The sequence below is a fragment of the Nerophis lumbriciformis genome, linkage group LG27 (assembly GCF_033978685.3).
Source record: "Nerophis lumbriciformis linkage group LG27, RoL_Nlum_v2.1, whole genome shotgun sequence".
NCBI classification, from domain to species: Eukaryota; Metazoa; Chordata; class Actinopteri; order Syngnathiformes; family Syngnathidae; genus Nerophis; species Nerophis lumbriciformis.
The window spans coordinates 22,834,526-22,856,563 of NC_084574.2; the positions used below are offsets into that span (position 1 = coordinate 22,834,526).

Below are 22,038 nucleotides of genomic sequence, written 5' to 3' on the forward strand. Positions count from 1 at the left end.
TTGTAAATCGAGGTTCCACTGTACTGTTCAACAAGAGGGGTATATCAGGCTCACCCGTTGTACAGCAAAATAAACATATAGTCCCATCCGGACTGCCCAAACAGGACAAAAAGACAACAATAACAATATCAGTAGCACACAGTTGCAGGCTGTAAAACTGTGCGGAACAGATTGTCAACACATAACAATGTTTTTGTGTCCAGGTCATCTGGCTGACCATTGGAACAAATGGAGGTCTGAAGTCTCTCACAGCGCAGGGTCAAGAGCTGGTCTTGTTTAGTTACCACGGCAACAGTGGCTTACTGGCGACCAAGAGCATCCAAATTGGCTGGACTACTTTCTATGAGTGAGCAAAATGATTGTTATTTTTTTTGTATTACTCGGGTTGAAAATACCAAATAACAAGCTCAAAAATGGTGTGTGTATAAAAAAAACTGCATGGACTCCTGTGAAATATGAAAATGTGTGCGTTTAATTTGCTTCCAGCCACCGCCTCCTGCTGGGTGGTGCTTCTCGTCAGTACAGGTCTCATGAAGATGATTGAAACTTATGTTCTGTTCCCTCCCTCTCGTCCCCCTTCACTCTACCTACAGTTATGATAACGAGGGGCGTTTGACTAATGTCACCTTCCCTACTGGCGTCGTTACCAATCTCCATGGCGACATGTCATCAGGAGCCGTTGCTGTGGATATTGAGACGTCAGGGAGAGACGAGGATGTTTCCATAACGACTAATCTTTCCTCAGTAGACTCCTTCTACACTTTGGTGCAAGGTAAGGGCCTCGGTTGTCATGGTATAAATGACTTGAACTCATGCAGTCCCTAAGTGACGTACAGTATCGGAAACATTTTGGAGTGGTTGCCATGTGACAGTCGTGTGACTATGCCAGGATTGGGCTTCTCCAAAAAGGCGGTGTGTCAGAGAAAACAGCACATTGCAAACAGATTGTTGTTGTTTTTTTCCATTGAAGCTAATTTCAAAGCAAGTGTTATGATTTTAAAGGAGAACTGCACTTTTTTGGAATTTTGCTTATCATCAACAATCCGTATTTGAGACAAGAACACACCTGTCTTTATCTTTTAGCCTATTTAAAAAAAAACTGCTAGTAAGAGGCAGCTAACAATACAGGTAATGGGGATATGATAGATTCCCTCTTCAAAGCCCTCAAAAAATATACAAAACACCTTCAACACCAAAAGTTTACATACACTTGTAAAGAACATAATGTCATGGCTGTCTTGAGTTTCCAATCATTTCTACAACTCCTACTTTTTTGTGATAGAGTGATTGGAGCACATACTTGTTGGTCACAAAAAACATTCATGAAGTTTGGTTCTTTTATGAATTTATTATGGGTCTACTGAAAATGTGAGCAAATCTGCTGGGTCAAAAGTATACATACAGCAATGTTAATATTTGCTTACATGTCCCTTGGCAAGTTTCACGGCAATAAGGCGCTTTTGGTAGCCATCCACAAGCTTCTGCTTGAATTTTTGACCACTCCTCTTGACAAAATTGGTACAGTTCAGCTAAATGTGTTGGTTTTCTGACATGGACTTGTTTCTTCAGTATTGTCCACACATTTGAGTCAGGACTTTGGGAAGGCCATTCTAAAACCTTAATTCTAGCCTGATTTAGCCATTCCTTTACCATTTTTGATGTGGTAAAGGCCTTTAATCCTGGGATTAAAGGCCTCACCTTTTCTCCTCCAAACATACTGCTGGGTATTGTGGCCAAACAGCTCAATTTTTGTTTCATCTGACATCACATGGACAAAGATAAGACCTTCTGGAGGAAAGTTCTGTGGTCAGATGAAACAGAAATTGAGCTGTTTGGCCACAATACCCAGCAATATGTTAGGAGGAGAAAAGGTGAGGCCTTTAATCCCAGGAACACCATGCACCACCGTGGTAGTATTATGTTTTGCTGCCAATGGAACTGGTGCTTTACAGAGAGTAAATGTGACAATGAAAAAGGAGGATTACCTCCAAATTCTTCAGGACAACCTAAAATCATCAACCCGGAGGTTGGGTCTTGGGCGCAGTTGGGTGTTCCAACAGGACAATGACCCCAAACACACGTCAAAAGTGGTAAAAATCAGGCTAGAATGAAGGTTTTAGAATGGCCTTCCCAAAGTCCTGACTTAAACATGTGGACAATGCTGAAGAAACAAGTCCATGTCAGAAAACCAATAAATTTAGCTGAACTGCACCAATTTTGTTCAAGAGGAGTGGTCCAAAATTCAATCAGAAGCTTGTGGATGGCTACCAAAAGAGCCTTACTGCAGTGAAACTTGCCAAGGGACATGTAAGCAAATATTAACATTGCTGTATGTATACTTTTGACCCAGCAGATTTGCTCACATTTTCAGTAGACCCATAATAAATTCATAAAAGAAGCAAACTTCATGAATGTTTTTTGTGAGCAACAAGTATGTGCTCCAATCACTCTATCACAAAAAAATAAGAGTTGTAGAAATGATTGGAAACTCAAGACAGCCATGACATTATGTTCTTTACAAGTGTATGTAAACTTTTGACCACGACTGTATATACATGCTGTATATGTAATGTAGTAGCAGTCATGTTCATGGTAGCGGTAGAAAATGGATGGATGGATGGATGATTGCTACCAATTGTTAATTTATTTGTGCACCTTCTGCTTTGCAGGCACTACTCCAAATAATAATTCCGAATGAATGACTAAATTAATTTGTGTTCAGAATGAATGAATTGAAAACATTTGATGCAAGGTAAGCGAAGGACTTAAAAACATAACTTTATTGTTTCCTGCGGTGAGCCCTAACAAGGAGTCATGCACACAGCGCGCCCCAGTTCAATGTGAATTATGAAACAGTTGAACCTAGGTCATGTGTGACCAGCAGTGATTTGTTTCCGTGTTCCAGGAGTGTGGGACAAACACAGCAGAGCAGTATCGACTGAAACGTAATAAGTTATTCAACGCTATCGACCAGTGAAGCATTCCTTTGCATCAATACGTGTACATTATTTATGGTTTTATCTCACGCTGGCTCAGTATGCAGCCAGCCTACAAAGTCCCATGAGTTCTTCCAATGAGATTGTAAACCACACCAGTATAATCGCCTTGGTATCGGAACACAATATTTCATTCAGCTTTAAAAAAAACACACAAAAAGATGCTTTAGAACAGTTTCGGATAGAATTTTAAAGAAAATAAAACCGTTTCGTTGTAACGTACGGATTCCTATAAATTATTGAAAAATGTGTGTGGTGGAGGAATAAGTAGTTGTCGTCACTACACTGAGGAAGGACAACATCACTTTAGTTATTTTTAGCTCACTTTCCATTAGGGATGTGCCAATCGATCGGACACTGATCAGTATCGGCCGATTTCAATGAAAAAACATTGGCCAATGCGGCATATAAACTGCTTTTTGTACAAGTAATATTATCACTGGAGAACGAGCCTGAACATGTTACACGCTGAGTAATAGCAAGCAGGAACAGAAAGGAAGGCATGATAATAGCTAAACTAGCTTTAAAAATAGCTCGAAACAACAAAAGAAATAAGTGCTTATAATAAGTCAAGTTTAAGAAGTGCAGATGGAACCGCGTTACAGCAGAAAGTAAGCAACAGGAAATTAACAAGTAGATTCTTAACCTTGTTGGAGGTATTGAACCCCATCATATGCGCAATCACCGAACCCTTCTAATAGGAGAAATAAAATATATATTTGTATTGTGTGTAATTCGTAAATAAAAACAGAATACAATGATTTGCAAATCCTTTTCAACTTAAATTCAATTGAATAGACTGCAAAGACAAGATATTTAATGTTCAAACTGAGAAACTTAATTATTTTTTGCAAATAATCCTTAACTTAGAATTTAATGGCAGCAACACATTGCAGAAAAGTTGGCAAAGGGGCATTTTTACCACTGTGTTACATGGCCTTTCCTTTTAACAACACTCAGTAAATGTTTGGAAACTGAGGAGACCAATTTTTGAAGCTTTTCAGGTGGAATTCTTTCCCATTCTTGCTTGATGTACAGCTTAAGTTGTTCAACAGTCCGGGGTCTCTGTTTCTGGTATTTTAGGCTTCATAATGCGCCACACATTTTCAATGGGAGACAGTTCTGGACTACAGGCAGGCCAGTCTAGTACCCGCACTCTTTTACTATGAAGCCACGCTGTTGTAACACGTGGCTTGGCATTGTCTTGCTGAAATAAGCAGGGGCGTCCATGATAACGTTGCTTGGATGGCAGCATATTTTGCTCCAAAACCACCACTGTGTTCAAGGTACAAAACATGATTTTCACACAAAAATAGAAACATGATAATGTAAAATTATAGCAAATTAATATGACTTCTGCCATTTCCTTTCACAGACCAGTTCAGAAATGCCCAGCTGCACGTACCTTACCAGTGCCACTTTACGTTTTCACAACAAAGTCTGTTCTTTTTCTTAGTTTTTATGTCCAGCATCCTCGAAAAGGATTGCTCGCAAAAATATGTTGTAACAAATGGTATGAAAATCTTCGGGGCTTTCTGAGCAATAACAAGGTACGCTACCATTTGTTGCCACCAAAATGTTGAGAGCGTTGTTGTTCTGAAGAGTTGTTGTTGAACCTGGCTACTGCTAAATTTCTTTGATTTTGTCCAGGTATTTATCATTGACATATGCTGTTTCAACCGTAACGTGAACGGCTGTCTCACCCATGCAAAATATGACTCTTTTGTAGGCACGGTTTTTTTTTGGCTTGTTTATTGGGTTTTTAGCCACATAATTGTCAGGAACAGTCAAACACATCAAATTATCCACCCCTCCAAACCCCAACAACACACAGAGAGATATTAACATAAAACCCCGGACAGCTGCATTCCTGAATGTCCCCAGAAAGATACAACAAGCATACAAAAGGCTCATAAACAACCCACTACAGTTGTGTTTCAATCGGGGTTGATTTGGAAATCAGTCTCTCCTACATATTTCCGAAAAGCACCCCACAATGATTGAAACTTTGTAGAACCATTCAATGTCAGCCTAATCTTCTCCAGTTGGAGAACATAAATAACACATTTTTTTGGATAGCAAGGAGGAACTGTTGCCTTTCAATTTAACACAGTGACCCCAAAAGCGACAAGCGGTAGAAAATGGATGGATGGATGGAGTCTTCTTGCTAATAAAGTAGTGAATGCTAAAACATTCCTTTTGGATTTGCTTAGGGTAGATGACTAAGGTGCTACTCCAAATAGAGGATTCTGTTCAATCCTTTTGCCAATGTTAAATATGTATGTCCAGTTTGTTTTGGGCAGAGCCAAAACATGTATAAAATTATCTGGAGACTGTTGGCAACGATCACACAATTCAGATATTCCGTCATACATCTTAGCTAGTCGAAACCTGGTATAAGTACGATTTATTAGCTTGCAATGGACGAGGCTGTGTCTTGCACAAATATAAGACCTATGAACTCTACTTAAAATGTCTGTCCAGCTATCCTCGGATAGGGTCACTCCTAAAATCTCCTCCCAAAGTGACTTAAATGAATGGAGAGACTCACGGCGCAAACGAAAAAATTACGGTATAAATATATGTACTTGACCCCTTTAAAGTTGGAAGCGGTGTTAGAAACACATCTTAAATTGTGTCAGTCGGTAAAACTAAAAACTTAGGGAAAGTATTACGAACAAAACTGCGGATCTGCAGATATTTTTTAAAAAGTGTTGATGAGGGGAGTGAAAATTGCTGGAAAGAGCCAAAAGTGTCAATGTATAAAATTGGAATGTTTTCTTACCAGACTTGACCATCTTAAAAAGGTACTATCGACAAGAGAGGGAGGGAAAGCATGACTAGTAGTGATGGGTGCAAGACTAGAAATAGTCTGCAAGCCAAAATAGCTGCAGACTATTGACTGAACAGACTATAACTGAACCCAAATCCTAAAGAAGGTTTTTATGATTGGAATTTTCATTAAAGCGAATGTTGATGAGTGAATGGGAGAGTTATCCAAAGCCCTAGAAGATACTGGTTTGGTTGAGTTTGCCTCCATAACCAGCCATAACAGAGGAGGATCAAATGCTTCATATTGCAGCAAATATTTAAGAATCTACTGTTAGTGGCCCAGTAGTAAAACCTAAAGTTTGGTAGTGAAAATCCTCCTGACGATATGGGTCTCTGCAAATATTGCTTATGTAACAATGTAAGTCTTTTTATTCCAAATGAAGTCTAAGATCTGACTGAAAAGTGGTATAAACTGAAACAAATGGGAAAATCACAGCAGTACATTCATTTTAACAGAGTTGACATGAACCACTGCAGATAAATTAAGTAAAGACCAGAGATCAAAATCTCCCTGGATTCTAAACAACAGGGGAACAAAGTTGGCTTTTTTCCACTGTATTTAAAACTTGAAAATTTGCAAGGCAATTTTAAAGAGAACATTTTTTGGCGGCAGAACTTATAGAAAATATTTCCCTTTAAACCACGTTCAATTTGTAACCAGACGCATGTTCAAAAGCTTGGAGTACTTAAGGCAGCCGGGACTGATACGTAGAGGTCCGAGACATATAAGAAGAGGTCATCTGCAAAGAGAGACTTTTACCTGCAAATTGGGCCCACATATACCTGTAATAAGCGGATTGGTGCTAAGCGCTATTGACAGAGGCTCAATGGCAAGAGCAAGAAGCAATGGGCTGCAAGGGCAGCCCTGCGGTGTAGAACGATATAGGCGAAAGTATTGAGATTGAACATTCGTCCTGACCGAGGCCACCGGGGGATGAATAGAGAAGCTTAACTATTACCAAAGCCGAATCACTCCAGAACATAAAATAGATAGTTGCACTCCACCCTGTCAAAAGCTTTTTCTGCATCCAGTGATATCACTGCCTCTCGGGTGTTGGAACCAGCCACATTGTACCATATATTGAAAATGGTAAATGGGTTATACTCAAAGCGCTTTGACACTATTTCCACATTCACCCATTCACACACACATTCACACACCAAGGGCAGGAGCTGCCATGCAAGGCTCAAACCACGACCCGTCAGGAGCAAGGGTGAAGTGTCTTGCTCAAGGACACAACGGACGTGACGAGATTGGTAGAAGGTGGGGATCGAACCAGGAACCCTCAGGTTGCTGGCACGGCCACTCTCCCAACCACGCCACGCCCTTAAAAGACGTAAAAGATTAGAAAAGGAGTGCCTATTTCTGGTTTGCCTATTTCCGGTTTGCAAGCCATAAAGGTCGCAGTTTAGACAATATTTTAAAATCCACATTCAACAGGCTAATAATATGAGTGCACAAAGAGGGATCTTTGTCTTTTTTCAAGAGAAAAGAAATTAACGCTTGGTTAAGCATTTGTGGGAGGTGGCCAAATTTAAATAATTCATTGTACATATCCAATAATGAAGGGACAAGCTTATGCCAAAACTTTTTTTTAAATACAGAAGGGTAACCATCCGGTCCCGGAGAGTTACCACTTTGTAGTGATAATGCTGCAACATTCAGTTCTGCAACAGTGACTGGTCTCTCCAAATCCATCTCAGCGGGGATGTCCAGATTATTAGAAAAGCTGTCCAGCTCTGGGGTAGAACATTGAGCAGACCAGTGTAGGTATGTATAAACATCTTTAAATACGTTATTTATCTCAAGGTCATCAGTGGTTACGCCTGGCAATATCTGGCGTATTTAATGCTCTAATAATTTGCTGGCCTTATCGCCATGTTCAAAGAACTGGTATCTTGAGCGAAGTACTTGTTCAGTGATGGTATCTGATGTATAAACATCCAGTTCTGCCTGTGAAGAGAGCCTTTACTTGTAAACATCTGGGTTTTGAGAGACACTGTAAGAGTTGTCTTGCGAGGATATGCGTTGTGTTAGCTTAGTCAATTTATTCTTCTTGAGTCTTTTGTCATAACTTGTGTAAGAGATTATCTCTTCCTAATGAACGCCTTCAGCATCTCCCAGAGCACAGAGGCCGACACTCCGGGGGTCTTATTCAAGAGTATAAAGAAATCTATTTGACATGAAACAAAGTCCAGAAAGTCCTCATTTTAGAGTAATCGTGTATTCAGATGCAACGGGGGATGTGTGGTTATTACATTTTTAAAGCGTATATCCATTAAAATTGGAGCATTATCTGACATAACAATTGCAACATATTTGCATGTAGGTATTGATAAAAGTAATTGTTATCAACTAATGAGTAATCAATATGACTGAAGGTCTGATGGATGTAGGAAAAGAAAGAATATTGCTTTTATTGGGATTCATAAAGCCCCAGACATCGGAGACAGAAAATGTCTCCATAAAAGACTGGATTACTTTAGCATATCTTGGTGGTGGGCAAGTTTTGGGTGATAAGCGATCAAGCTGGGGTTCAAGCCAACAGTTAAAGTCTACTAATATTAAAAGGAAACTGCACTTTTTTGGGAAGTCGTTCATAATCATTCTAAAATACATGACGACGGATGGATTTTTATTTAGGCATTCTAAATATTAAATAAACATAAATAAAAGTCCGCTTACAGCGTAGTCCATGTTAGCTCCAATATTTCTCACATAAAATCCAATAAATAACCATTCAAACCGCACTTTTGTGACTTGAATATTAACCAACTTTCAGTGATATTGTTATTATAAGCACTAACGCAAACAAACTATTTATAGCAGCACCGTGATCACAAGCTTGTGTCCCTATGTTTACATCACCGAGTGGTCTGCTGCTTCCTCGCTTCCTTGCTCCCTGTAAGTTTATTGTAGATCATAAATCATGCCTCTCACCTGCACAGAAGACATCTGAGTAGGTAATCGGACAAGTTGGAACACTATGACAGCCATTTAGGATCTGGAACTGGCGAGAAAGACACGAAAAGCCAGAGTGTGCCACCCGTTTCTTCGCCAGCATTATGATACATTTTTCATCTAAATGGGAATATATGAACATCCCAGCAGCCAGCAACTTAATGACAGCGGACTTCGCGTGGTAACTGATGTTTTGTCATGTTTGTTGGGTCTCTGTTATGATCCGTGGCCCGGATCATGTTTTGTTATTTTCTGTTAGTTTTGGACTCCCTCAGTTCCTGTTTTTGTGCACCCTTGAGTTTGTTTTTAGTTACCATGGGTGCTTATTATTTCCACCTGTCTCTGATTGGTGTTCGGGACGCTCACCTGTTTCCCGAGCACTAATCAGAGGCATTATTTAAGCCTGCCTTTGCCGGTCAGTCGGCCTGGCTTCATTGTTTGCTACACGCAACCTGTTACGTGAGTATTTCTTGTCTCCTAGTCTATGCTAAGTGGCAGCCTTAGCTTCCAGTGCGATCGGCACGTTTCCTCTTGCTTGTTTTCTGTTTTTGGTACTTCTTTGATTTTCGAAGAATAAATCATGTTCCTACCTGCACGTCTTGTCCGGAGTGGTCCGTCTGCATCCTGGCGGAATGAACCCTGCAGTAAGCTGCGACCCCCCCGCCGTAACACTCTCATAAAGTCTGCAATGATCAAAATACAAATTTTAAATGTTATTATAAATGTCCGTTACTACATTACATATATACTTACATCATGTATATAAAACCCTAATGGAGGTGTTTGGATGTTTTTGGGGGGGCTTTATAGGCAGAATTGAACAGCTCCCATTTGCTCTATTGTAAGCAGACTTTTGATCGAATGTATTTATTATTCAGAATCCATAAAAGAAATCCATCCGTCGTCATGTCTTTCATAATGATTGTGAACAATAGGCAAAATTCCCCCAAAAAAGTGCAGTTCTCCTTTAAATAATACAGTGACCAATCATGGAGATTCAGAAAAAGGTGTTTGAAAAAGGAGTCATCGTCATAGTTGGGGGCATAAACATTTACAAGGACTACTGCAGTGTTTGAAATAAGACCTGTGACGACGATAACATACCTCCCATTGGAGTCAGAAATGTGACAAAAGGAACAGATTTATGCAAGAGAATAACAGTGCCCCACAATTTACCCAAAAATGAAAAATTAAAGATCTGTCCTACCCATCCTCGTCTCAACGTCAAGTGGTCAGCAGGTTTAAGAGGAGTCTCCAGCAGAAGGATGACATGGGCGCCCCAATGGCTAAGATGTTATAACACCTTACTTCACTTTATAGGATTATTAAGTCCCTTACAATTAAAACTAGTGAACCTAATGCCACACCCTCCGGATGTCATTGTTGGATTAGGTTATGCCATAGCAAAATGCCATGCATCAAATAAACAGAACAGAATGCAAATCTGCGGTTGAACTCGAAAAAAATAAAATAAATAAATAAATAAAATGTTAACATTGACTGATGTAAACAAAAGAAAAAACATACAAACAACCCCAACCCCAAAACACCTGCAGAAGCATCACTCCGAACAGGGCGCACGCATCCTCTTCTCGCCACAAGAAAAACGTTCACGCCTCTACTACACTAAGCAGCTGTGAAAAAACAAAAGTCCAAAAGATATAAATAAAATAAAAAACTGCACAGTGGGTGTTGCAAATATCGATATTTATTTTATATATATATATATATATATATATATATAAATTATTTATATATATTTATTTATTTATATATGTACCTTATTGCTTTTTTATCCTGCACTACCATGAGCTTATGTAACGAATTTTCGTTCTTATCTGTGCTGTAAAGTTCAAATTTGAATGACAATAAAAAGGAAGTCTAAGTCTAAGTCTAAGTGCACTAATGGCTACTATACACACTCAAATAGTAGTAGTAGTTGACAAAACGAACAAAGGGTAACCATAGCAACAATACTGAGTGACACAGAACAAAATCAATAATCAAGGCAAAACTCCCACAAACTCAAATAGTAGTCCTGTTTTCAAAAAGGAGCCCAGAGCAAACCCAGTAGCAACACTATCTGAGTGAGGAAGGACAAGTCCGACAAGTATCCAGATAAGGTATTTTACACTCCAAGAATTTACAGTACTTAAGGTCTATAAAATCCGCTACACCTCCCTGATACCGAAGTACATGTCAAACTACTTCCTTAACGTAAATGACCGCCATAACCACAACACCAGGGGGAGCTCCACTAACCACGTTAAACCCAGATTCCGATCTAACAAAGGTCTTAACTTATTCTCTTTCTATGCCACATCAATGTGGAATGCGCTCCCAACATGTATAAAAGAAAGGGCATCTCTATCCTCCTTCAAAACCGCAATAAAAGTACACCTCCAGGCAACTTCAACCCTAAACTAACACCCTCCTCGGATTGTTAATAATCAAATGTAAACAATCAAATGTAGATACTTTTCTTATGCCTTCTGATCTCTCTCTCTCTCTCTCTCTATGTCCACTACTTGCTGTACATATTCTACCAAGTCAGACCTACACATTTCTCTGTTCTCAATTGTTGACTGATGATAACAACCAAACCTAACCCCCCCCACACCACGAATTGTAAATAATGTAAATAATTCAATGTATACACCCTGATGATTATCTTGTGTGATTACTGTATTATGATGATAGTATATATGATAGTATATATCTGTATCATGAATCAATTTAAGTGGACCCAGACTTAAACAAGTTGAAAAACTTATTAGGGTGTTACCATTTAGTGGTCAATTGTACGGAATATGTACTTCACTGTGCAACCTACCAATAAAAGTCTCAATCAATCAATCAATCAAAGGCCTTGACAGCAGCGGTCGGCAAGCATGTTGCGCAATGTCTGGTGCAACTCCCATTTTAATATTTTTCTCCACAAAGTCTGCCGCCTGTACTGGGTCCTCAAATCTTTCAGTCTGGCCTTTGGATAAAATGATCCGCAACGTCGCAGAGAAAAGAAGTCCAGACTTCACTTTGGAACATGAATGTAGCTTTTTCTTCACCGAAGCAAAGGCGGCTCATTTCCAAGCCACGGCCAGGGTGTAAAGTTGGGAAAAATCGAAATCCTCTTGCCCATATAGGATAGCGGAGAAGCCTTACCCGTCATGGAATGTGGACTTTAAATAAATTAACTCGTACAACAAGCAGCCGAAGAGATTTGCCCTCTTTAGGCCAAGCGTACAGGGTCCGGTGAGCACGATCTAATATGGGCTTGTCGTCGAGCCTCAGCACATCCTGCTAGAACTGAGCGGTGAACTCAGTCAGACGGGGCCTTCACAGCCTTCAGGTAGGCCCTAGACCAGTGGTTCTTAACCTTGTTGGAGGTACCGAACCCCACCAGTTTCATATGCGCATTCACCGAACCCTTCTTTAGTGAAAAATAAAATGTCGGGTTTTTTTTCAAATTCAAGACAAAGTTATAGGTTTTTGGTAACACTTTAGTATGGGGAACATATTCTAAGTAACAAAGACTTAATTTAGAGTTTTTTGGACACTAGGGGAACATATTCTAAGTAACAAAGACTTAATTTAGAGTTATTTGGTTGGGGTTAGAGGGTTAGGGCCAGGGTTAGAGGGTTAGGGTTATAATAAGGCCATGCCGAATAAGGCATTAGTAAGTACTTAATAATGACTAGTTAAGAGCCAATATGTTACTAATTTGCATGTTAATAAGCAACTAATTAATGATGAATATGTTCCCCATACTAAAGTGTTACCATGTTTTATTACTGGTGCACAAAATGAACCGTGCATGAACATCACCTTGTTCAAAGAACAAAATCAACACAGTGCATAAACTCACAACAAATTACACACCTGCAAATCAGTCTGACTTCTGCTGTTGCCGTATCCGTAATACACCGATAGGGAGAAGGTTTTATTTACACGATGAGTTGGGTGTGTCTTGACCTCCGCCGAACCCCTGAGCACGACTCACCGAACCCCTGGGGTTCGATCGAACCCAGGTTAAGAACCACTGCCCTAGACTCATATATTATTGCACCTCGTGCGGCCCTACAGATCATCAAATTTTTAGAGAGGAGATCAACGGTGTTGACGCGAGCACGAAGTTCGGTCAGCTCATTAGCATAACCATTAGCAGCGAGCTACAGGCTTGCTATGGCCCCGCTATTGGATGAGAGAATGATCTCGAATGGTTCCAAAACAACCGCTATCGCTCCTCTGACAATGGATTTAAGATTGCCGAGGATGCATCCGTCAGTCTTCTGACTTATGCTCCTGAAAAGGGCAAAGTCGCGACCAACTGCTTGGAGCAGCCTGGCTGGTCGGATTTTCCTCCGCCAGACATCGCGGAATTCACAAGCGCAGTTTACAAAAAAAGAAGCTGCATACGACAGGTAGTAAAAAGTATGATACTGTTGATGACAGGAGTTAGCAAAAGTGCCATTTCCACGGACCCCTCGCGAAGTACGCCCTGCACCGTCCATGCTTTACCGGAAGTCCCTCATCGATTGTATGTTTTTCAAAAGCCTCCAGGTTTTCCTCCGCTTCCATGATGTAGACCTCAGCCCCTTGCATCAGCTGATTGAGATGTTTGAGAGTTGCGTAAATGTCAGCCATTTACGCCAAAATGAGATTTCCCTTTTTCAAGCAATCTGCATGACACTGTCGGTGCTCTTGCAAAAACAGGGCTAATTCCACACAGATGGCCGAACATAACTCAGCACCTGTCCGTGGGATAACCACAGAACGTTAGAATGGTACAGAAGTAGCTCGAATTCAGAGCCCATTTCTTTACACAGCTCACAGAAGATGCAGTGCCTCAGAGCATAGGTCACATATTCCACTACAATTTTTAATACTTTTGCCAGTTTTGGAGGCAAGGCTTTTGTTTCCAACGCATGCCCGTGCAGAATATAATGCGTAACAATGACGTGTGATGGATCGGCTATCACGAGCCAGATGTAATTCCCAGCATGACGAGCTCCGTCTGAACAAACTGCAGAAGTCATATCCCAAAGAGAGAATGTTGTCTTCCACAAGTTTCTTCACATAGGCTGCCTTAGTTGTTGCTGTAAGAGGCTTACAAAATAAAAAAACATATTCCTTTATCACGTCATCTTTCACATAGCCATGAACACAGCAAGCTGTGGTCTCGTCGAGTTGGAGTCTGAATTTTGAAATCAGATCTGCAACTACTTGAGCCACGATGTCTTCGCTAATGTCCTCTATTTCGTCGCTGATGGTGACATTTGCAAGAGAAATTTGGGATAACTTATCTTTAGCAGCTTTTCCTAGCATGATATCCGCTGATTTTATGTGTTTCATCGTTGGTGTGTGGTTTTCTCTGCTTTTTGATCAGGTAAGCAACTTAGTATGCTGCTGTGAGTATCGGTTTGTCCATGGGTACAAAGCCAAGAACAGGCAGGGTAGCCTTTTCATCGAATCTGGCTCTCTTCACCTTGAATTCAGCAAGCGTTGTGTTCTTTTATTTCCCATCTGCATGAAGCTTAAGGAAGAGTTCCCTTAGTTTTGCCGGTGCTAGACATGAATTGCTCAACTTGGCATTGCAAATCATGCAGATAGGATGCTGACTCCCATCCGTTATACATGTAAATCCATATTGTACATATTAGTCCGACCACTTTTTTTTTTTTTTGCTCGACATAGTATCAAGGACTGTAGAAGAAACATCTCAAGGATGCACTGGGACACATCCTCAGTGATGTATCCTGGGGTCATAGGGTGTTCCGGGTCTCGAAACATCATAAACCCTCGCCCAGGTGACCCAGCCGGGGTTGATCAAGTCCTGATTTGCATCCCAGTAGCAGTTCACGGATCAACCCTCTTAATCCAAAGCCACCGTGTGGCCTTTTCTGCGGCTTCGCTTGCAGATTTAATGGCCCTCTTCTTTGCTGCCCCTACAATGCCCAAGCGACTCAAGACTTTGCACAGAGAGCGTCCTGCAAAACCCCTACAACCAACTTCTCTTCCTGCACTCCTCCACCAGTTCCTAGTACTTAGCGCGTTTCCTCTCATTGGCTTCCTCAATACGTTCTTTCCAGGGCACCATAAGTTCCAGAATGATCAGGTGTCTTGAAGCCTCAGAGGTAATGATCATGTCTGTAAGGAGAGTTGTTGTTGCAATGTGTTGGGGGAACCTCCGCTGCTTTCCTAGGTCGACCTGCAGCTGTCAGTCAGATGACGTGTGGAGGAGGTCTGTTGTTAAATGTAGTGCTCGGGGTTTCTCTCCAGCTTTGATGAAGGGGACTGCCTTCTTTGGTGCATGCTGGTGCTAATGGCTGAGGCTACGCTCTCAGCAATTGCCTTAAGCACCTGGTCATGCCGCCAACGATAGCGACCATCCGCCAGGGCCTTTGGGCAGCAGCTGAGGAGATGTTCTTGAGAGCCTCTTCCTGAACACAGAAGACAGGAAGGTTTCTCGCTCTTCCCCCAGACATGGAGGTTTGCTTAATATATAAAGAGAAATAAATCACAAGGCGTATCATCACAACAGTCACAATTTGACGAGTGAGCGCACCAAATTCCCTGCGGCACAGATAGGCCAAGCGATGTAGCAGCCAATGATGACCTCCACTGAACCCATGAGACTGACCCACTGAACCCCTGGAGTTCAATCAAACCCAGGTTAAAAGCCACTGGTCTCAAGAGAGAATAACAATGGTGCTCTGTTGCGGCCAGGTGGACAAGCAAGGGGAGGGCGGATCGTTTTAATATTGGTCGTGTTGATAACAAAGCTTTATCAGTATATGATACCATATTTTTATTTTCCCAAATTAATGGTTTTGACGTTTTTGTTCATTACAAATTCATTGAATAGTTCCCTGGACACAGGAGGACTGTAAGGGAAAAAACTTTTTTTTTTTAAATTTTGTTTAGTTATTGTGTACTATTGACTTTCTTTTGATCAAATAATTCTATGTAATAAAATAGAATAAGAAACTAGTTTAAATATTGTGTAGATATTGTTATATTGACAATAGCACTCACTATAAATACAATTAAAACAATTACAGTTAAAACTTAGACTTAGATTTAGACTTCCTTTATTGTCATTAAAATTTGAGCTTTACAGTACAGATAAGAATGACATTTTGTTGCATTAGCTCTTTGTAGTGCAGGATAAAGGAACAATAAGGTGCAGATATAAATAGTTGGATTACTGTACAGATAAATATATTGCACTTTTGCATATGCATCCACGTTTATGGATGTATGTTATATTGTCTTTATATTCCAGCGAGTTAATCCGTTTTTGGGGGGAATTGAGGGGATTATTATGATCATACTTGCCAACCTTGAGACCTCCGAATTCGGGAGATGGGGGCGGGATTGAGGTGTGGGGGGGTGGGGTTGAGGTCGGCAGGTTTGGGGGGGGCGGGGGTTGGTGGTAGCAGGGGTGTATATTGTAGCCCGGAAGAGTTAGGGCTGAAAGAGATTATGGGTATTTGTTCTGTTGTGTTTATGTTGTGTTACGGTGCGGATGTTCTCCCGAAATGTGTTTGTCATTCTTGTTTGGTGTGGGTTCACAGTGTGGCGCATATTTGTAACAGTGTTAAAGTTGTTTATACAGCCACCCTCAGTGTGACCTGTATGGCTGTTGACCAAGTATGTCTTGCAGTCACTTACGTGTGTCTGCAGAAGCCGCATACAACATGTAACTGAGTCGGCACGCTGTTTATATGGAGAAAAAGTGGACTCGACTACAGGTTGTAGAGGAGGCTAAAGGCAGTGCTATCAGGGCACGCCCTCAATATTTTAGTCCAGGCGAAAATCGGGAGAAATTCGGTAGAATGGTTGCCCCGGGAGATTTTCAGGAGGGGTACTGAAATTCGGGAGTCTCCCGGAAAAATCGGGAGGGTTGGCAAGTATGATTATGATGCGTTCAAGAGTCTTATGGCCTGAGGGAAGAAGCTGTTACACCGGGTTCTGCTACGGAGGCTGTGGAACCTCTCTCCAGAGTCCAGCAGTGAAAACAGTCCTTGGTGGGGGTGGGAGGAGTCTTTACAGATTTTTTTAGCCCTGGTCAGGCAGCGGCTTTTTGCGATTTCCCGTATCGGAGGAAGAGGTGATCGTTATCAGTATTAGCTGATCTCACTCATGGCGTCTGAAACGGCAGCACAAAACCCTGATCGGAACATCCCTACTTTTTTTACTTCAATGTTTCTCCGAAGCATCAGGTAGGGGGTATCGTGTTAAAGACAAAGTAAGTCGAGGGAAATGTGAGGCTAGATTTGACTTTGTAAAATGTTAAGAAAGTGGGAAATTAAAAAGCCACTCGAAACACTTGCGACCATCATCAAGGATAAAGATGGTGTTCTTGAACGCGGGAAAGGATATTCTACTACAAAATGGACTAATAATGAAGCAGTGTAGTGCTGTTGAGACTTCCTCCTCCCTTTAAGCCCTCGGCATATTGTAAAAATGACATTAATTGATACATTTTCTTTGTCAGCTATATTTTAAAGCTAAGATGTGGATGCATGATCAGATATTTTAGCATAGGTTGACTTCCATTAGATTGGTTTTAGAATCTTTAATGTACAAAATGTATTTAAGTGTAACCCCTCATTCTTCAAGTTTTATGTATGCGGCACTCGATGGAAGAAGTTTGGATACCCCTGGCGTAAAATAATACAAACCCCAAAACCAGTGAAGTTGGCACGTTGTGTAAATGGTAAATAAAAACAGAATACAATGATTTGCAAATCCTTTTAAACCTATATTCAATTGAATAGACTGTAAAGACAAGATACTTAATGTTTGAAACTAGAAAAACTTTATTTTTTGCAAATATTAGCTCATTTGGAATTTGATGCCTGCAACATGTTTCAAAAAAGCTGGCACAAGTTGCAAAAAAGACTGAGAAAGTTGAGGAATGCTTATCAAACACTTATTTGGAACAGGCTAATTGGGAACAGGAAGTTGCCATCATTGGGTATAAAAGCAGCTTCCATGAAATGCTCAGTCATTCACAAACAAGGATGGGGCGAGGGTCACCACTTTGTGAACAAATGCGTGAGCAAATTGTCGAGCAGTTTAAGAACAACATTTCTCAACAAGCTATTGCAAGGAATTTAGGGATTTCACCATCTACGGTCTGTAATACATCAAAAGGTTCAGACAATCTGTAAGTGCAAGTTAAAACTTTCCTATGCAAAACAAAAGCCATTTATCAACAACACCCAGAAACGCCGCCGGCTTTGCTGGGCCCGAGCTCATCTAAGATGGAAAAGAGTTCTGTGGTCTGACGAGTCCACATTTCAAATTGTTTTTGGAAACTGTGTACTCTGGAACAAAGAAGAAAATAACCATCCGGATTGTTCTAGGCGCAAAGTTCAAAAGCCGGCATCTGTGATGGTATGGGGGTGTATTAGTGCCCAAGGCATGGGTAACTTACACATCTGTGAAGGCACCATTAATGCTGAAAGGTACATACAGGTTTTGGAGCAACATATGTTGCCATCAAGCAACGTTATCATGGACGCCCCTGCTTATTTCAGCAAGACAATGCCAAGCCACATGTTACCACAGCGTGACTTCATAGTAAAAGAGTGCAGGTACTAGACTGGCCTGCCTGTAGTCCAGACCTGTCTCCCATTGAAAATGTGTGGCACATTATGAAGCCTAAAATACCACAACTGAGACCCCGGACTGTTGAACAACTTAAGCTGTACATCAAGCAAGAATGGGAAAGAATTCCACCTGAAAAGCTTCAAATTTTGGTCTCCTCAGTTCTCAAACGTTTACTGAGTGTTGTTAAAAGGAAAGGCCATGTAACACAGTGGTAGAAATGTCCCTGTGCCAACTTTTTTGCAATGTATTGCTGCCATTAAATTCTAAGTAAATGATTATCTGCAGAAAAAAAAAAAGGTTTCTCAGTTCGAACATTAAGTATCTTGTCTTTGCAGTCTATTCAATTGAATATAAGTTGAGAAGGATTTGCAAATCATTGTATTCTGTTTTTATTTACCATTTACACGACGTGCCAACTTCACTGGTTTTGGGTTTTATACATTTAATTAGTTTTCAGGGCTGACAGGGAGAAGTCGAAAGTGGCCCAAAAAAATGGCTAGACTACGAAATGTGCCATTTTTAGACACCCTGAAATTTAAAATTATAGTGCATGCATTTTAATGTTTTATTCTGCTATCATCACAAATGATAGTTCCCGCATTCGAAACTAGTAATTGTCTACTGTGTTGTCTACTGTCTACTGTTTGTCTACTGTGTTGTCTAGTAATTGTCTACTGTCTATCTGTGCTGCCTCATTTACACACACACACGCACGCACACACACACACACACACACACACACACACACACACACACACACACACACACACACACACACACACACACACACACACACACACACACACACACACACACACACACACACACACACACACACACACACACACACACACACACACACACACACACACACACACACACACACACACACACACACACACACACACACACACACACACACGTTAGTGGCCATTAGTCGTGTGAAGCCAAGGGAAACCCACATAAAAGACAATGCTCTGTGCTGTGCTCTATTAGCAGGTTCACACATGTCACACAACTTTAACTGTTTTCTCTCCTCCAGGTTCATTAGCATCATATCGCCTCCATATTTTCAATGCTTTCATTGTTTTTTATTTTTATTTTAAGAAATGTACAGCTTTTTCTATGGTAATCACATGTCATTGTCCTCCCTCTGCCTCCCCCTAAACACCCCTACCCCCTCACAGACCAGCTGCGTAACAGTTACCAAGTGGGTAAGGACCATTCTCTCAGGGTCATCTACGCCAATGGGATGGATACACACTATCAGACAGAGCCTCATATTCTGGCAGGTATGGTTCCAAACACACATTTATTACAATTAATTTTTGTACTGTGGATTCCTAATTCTTGATTAGAAAATCATTGAAGATGTATGTCTTAACGATGGTACTTATACCAAATATTGGCACTTTGGACATGTTTACTGTGTTATCATCTACAGTATGTATCAGACAGTCTAATATACTGTACAGTAATCACTTTACATATCTTTTAAAACAATTTTTATTGTTCATATATTTTTATTATACATTATATCATAATATATATCATAAATTAGGGTTACATTTTGAATTAGTTACAGTCGTGGTCAAAAGTTTACATACACTTGTAAAGAACATAATGTCATTGCTGTCTTGAGTTTCCAATAATTTCTACAACTCTTATATTTTTGTGATTGGAGCACATACTTGTTGGTCACAAAAAACATTCATGAAGTTTGGTTCTTTTATGAATTTCTGACATCACATGGACAAAGATAAGACCTTCTGGAGGAAAGTTCTATGGTCAGAGGAAACACAAATTGAGCTGTTTGGCCACAATTCCCAGCAATATGTTTGGAGGAGAAAAGGTGAGGCCTTTAATCCCAAGAACACCATCCTACCGTCAAGCATGGTGGTGGTAGTATTATGCTCTGGGCCTGTTTTGCTGCCAATGGAACTGGTGCTTTACAGAGAGTAAATGGGACAATGAAAAAGGAGGATTATCTCCAAATTCTTCAGGACAACCTAAAATTATCAGCCCGGAGGTTGGGTTTTGGGCGCAGTTGGGTGTTCCAACAGGACAATGACCCCAAACACAGGTCAAAAGTGGTAAAGGAATGGCTAAATCAGGCTAGAATTAAAGTTTTAGAATGGCCTTCCCAAAGTCCTGACTTAAACATGTGGACAATACTGAAGAAACAAGTCCATGTCAGAAAACCAACAAACTTAGCTGAACTGCACTAATTTTGTCATTAAAAGTGGTCAAAAATTCAACCAGAAGCTTGTGGATGGCTACCAAAAGCGTCTTATTGCAGTGAAACTTGCCAAGGGACATGTAAGCAAATATTAACATTGCTGTATGTATACTTTTAACACAGCAGATTTGGTCACATTTTCAGTAGACCCATAATAAATTCATAAAAGACCAAACTTCATGAATGTTTTTTGTGACCAACAAGTATGTGCTCCAATCACTCTATCACAACAAAATAAGAGTTGTGGAAACTCAAGACAGCCATGACATTATGTTCTTTACAAATGTATGTAAACTTTTGACCACGACTGTACTGTATATATTTTAACTAATAATAAAATAGAGTAGCTTGTTATTTTTAAATAATATAATTTTTAACTAGTTACTTATTTTAATTATTATTATTATTTTTTTGTATAATGTATGTCAATTACCTGTCGAGACACCATGTACTATAAGAGAGGTATTAACCTATTGAATGCCAATCTAATTGAAACTAATATGTTAAAATCATTTCTTTAGTTATATACTACTGAAACTATTTTATTGGGTACTTCATGAGCGAGAGAATGTATGTAAAATCTAAAGTTTGTGTGAAAATGCAGGGGCTGCCAACCCAACCATAGCGCGACGGAACATGACACTTCCAGGAGAGAATGGCCAAAACCTGGTGGAGTGGAGGTTCAGGAAGGAACAGACCCGAGGGAAAGTCATTGTATTTGGAAGAAAGCTTAGGGTGAGTGGTGTTACTTCTTAGCAGAATAAAAAAATCATACTCAGAAATTCAGAGTATTGTTGGACATAGCATTTTTTACCTGTCGTGGTAAGAATGATAATGGAAAAAGGTGAGTAAGATGGCTTCTGAGACGTTTGCAACTATACCTCAAATTACAAGTATTTTGAAAAACGAGCCGTCTCTGGGCTTTTTTTATGTAATGCTGTAAGTATTACATTTCCGCCACCGGTGTTTGTCCACAGCCCACAACCAGAGATTGACACAATCCTGCCCTCCAACCACCAAAAATTTGAAAGTTAGGGCGAACGAGAAGAAGCAGGCGACCAAATCAGAGATACAAACCACAGGGAGGCCAAATTATGCAAAAGTAACTTTTCTTATCTATTGGTGCCTGCTTATGTGTATTTGGGATCTGTATAAGTCCTGTAAATTTGAAATCAAACGGTAGAGACATAGCAGAGATATTTATACAACAATCTTGCTTTCCTTCAAATTTCCTCCAAACAGTCAGTTTGCCTTCTCAGGGCATTTAATTGATCGCAACTGGACTGTTTTGTTTGTTACTCCAGTCACAATCGATTGAATGCCGTAATAATAGAATAACCTGGATGAATGAGAACATCCATAGACAGTCAGTTTGTAATTTACTCTGA

General features: G+C 40.4%; 1 protein-coding gene across 11 annotated transcripts in view; it reads left to right on the top strand.

The window, feature by feature from the left end:
• Positions 1 to 22,038, top strand: part of tenm3 (teneurin transmembrane protein 3) — an 822,859-nt gene that overhangs the window by 730,153 nt on the left and 70,668 nt on the right. For all 11 annotated transcript variants that reach the window (XM_061988364.1, XM_061988365.1, XM_061988363.1 and 8 more), the window contains 4 exons: positions 204 to 346; positions 594 to 772; positions 19,599 to 19,703; positions 21,255 to 21,385. In XM_061988364.1, coding sequence (XP_061844348.1) covers positions 204 to 346; positions 594 to 772; positions 19,599 to 19,703; positions 21,255 to 21,385 — 558 coding nt within the window. The remainder of the gene's footprint in view (positions 1 to 203; positions 347 to 593; positions 773 to 19,598; positions 19,704 to 21,254; positions 21,386 to 22,038) is intronic.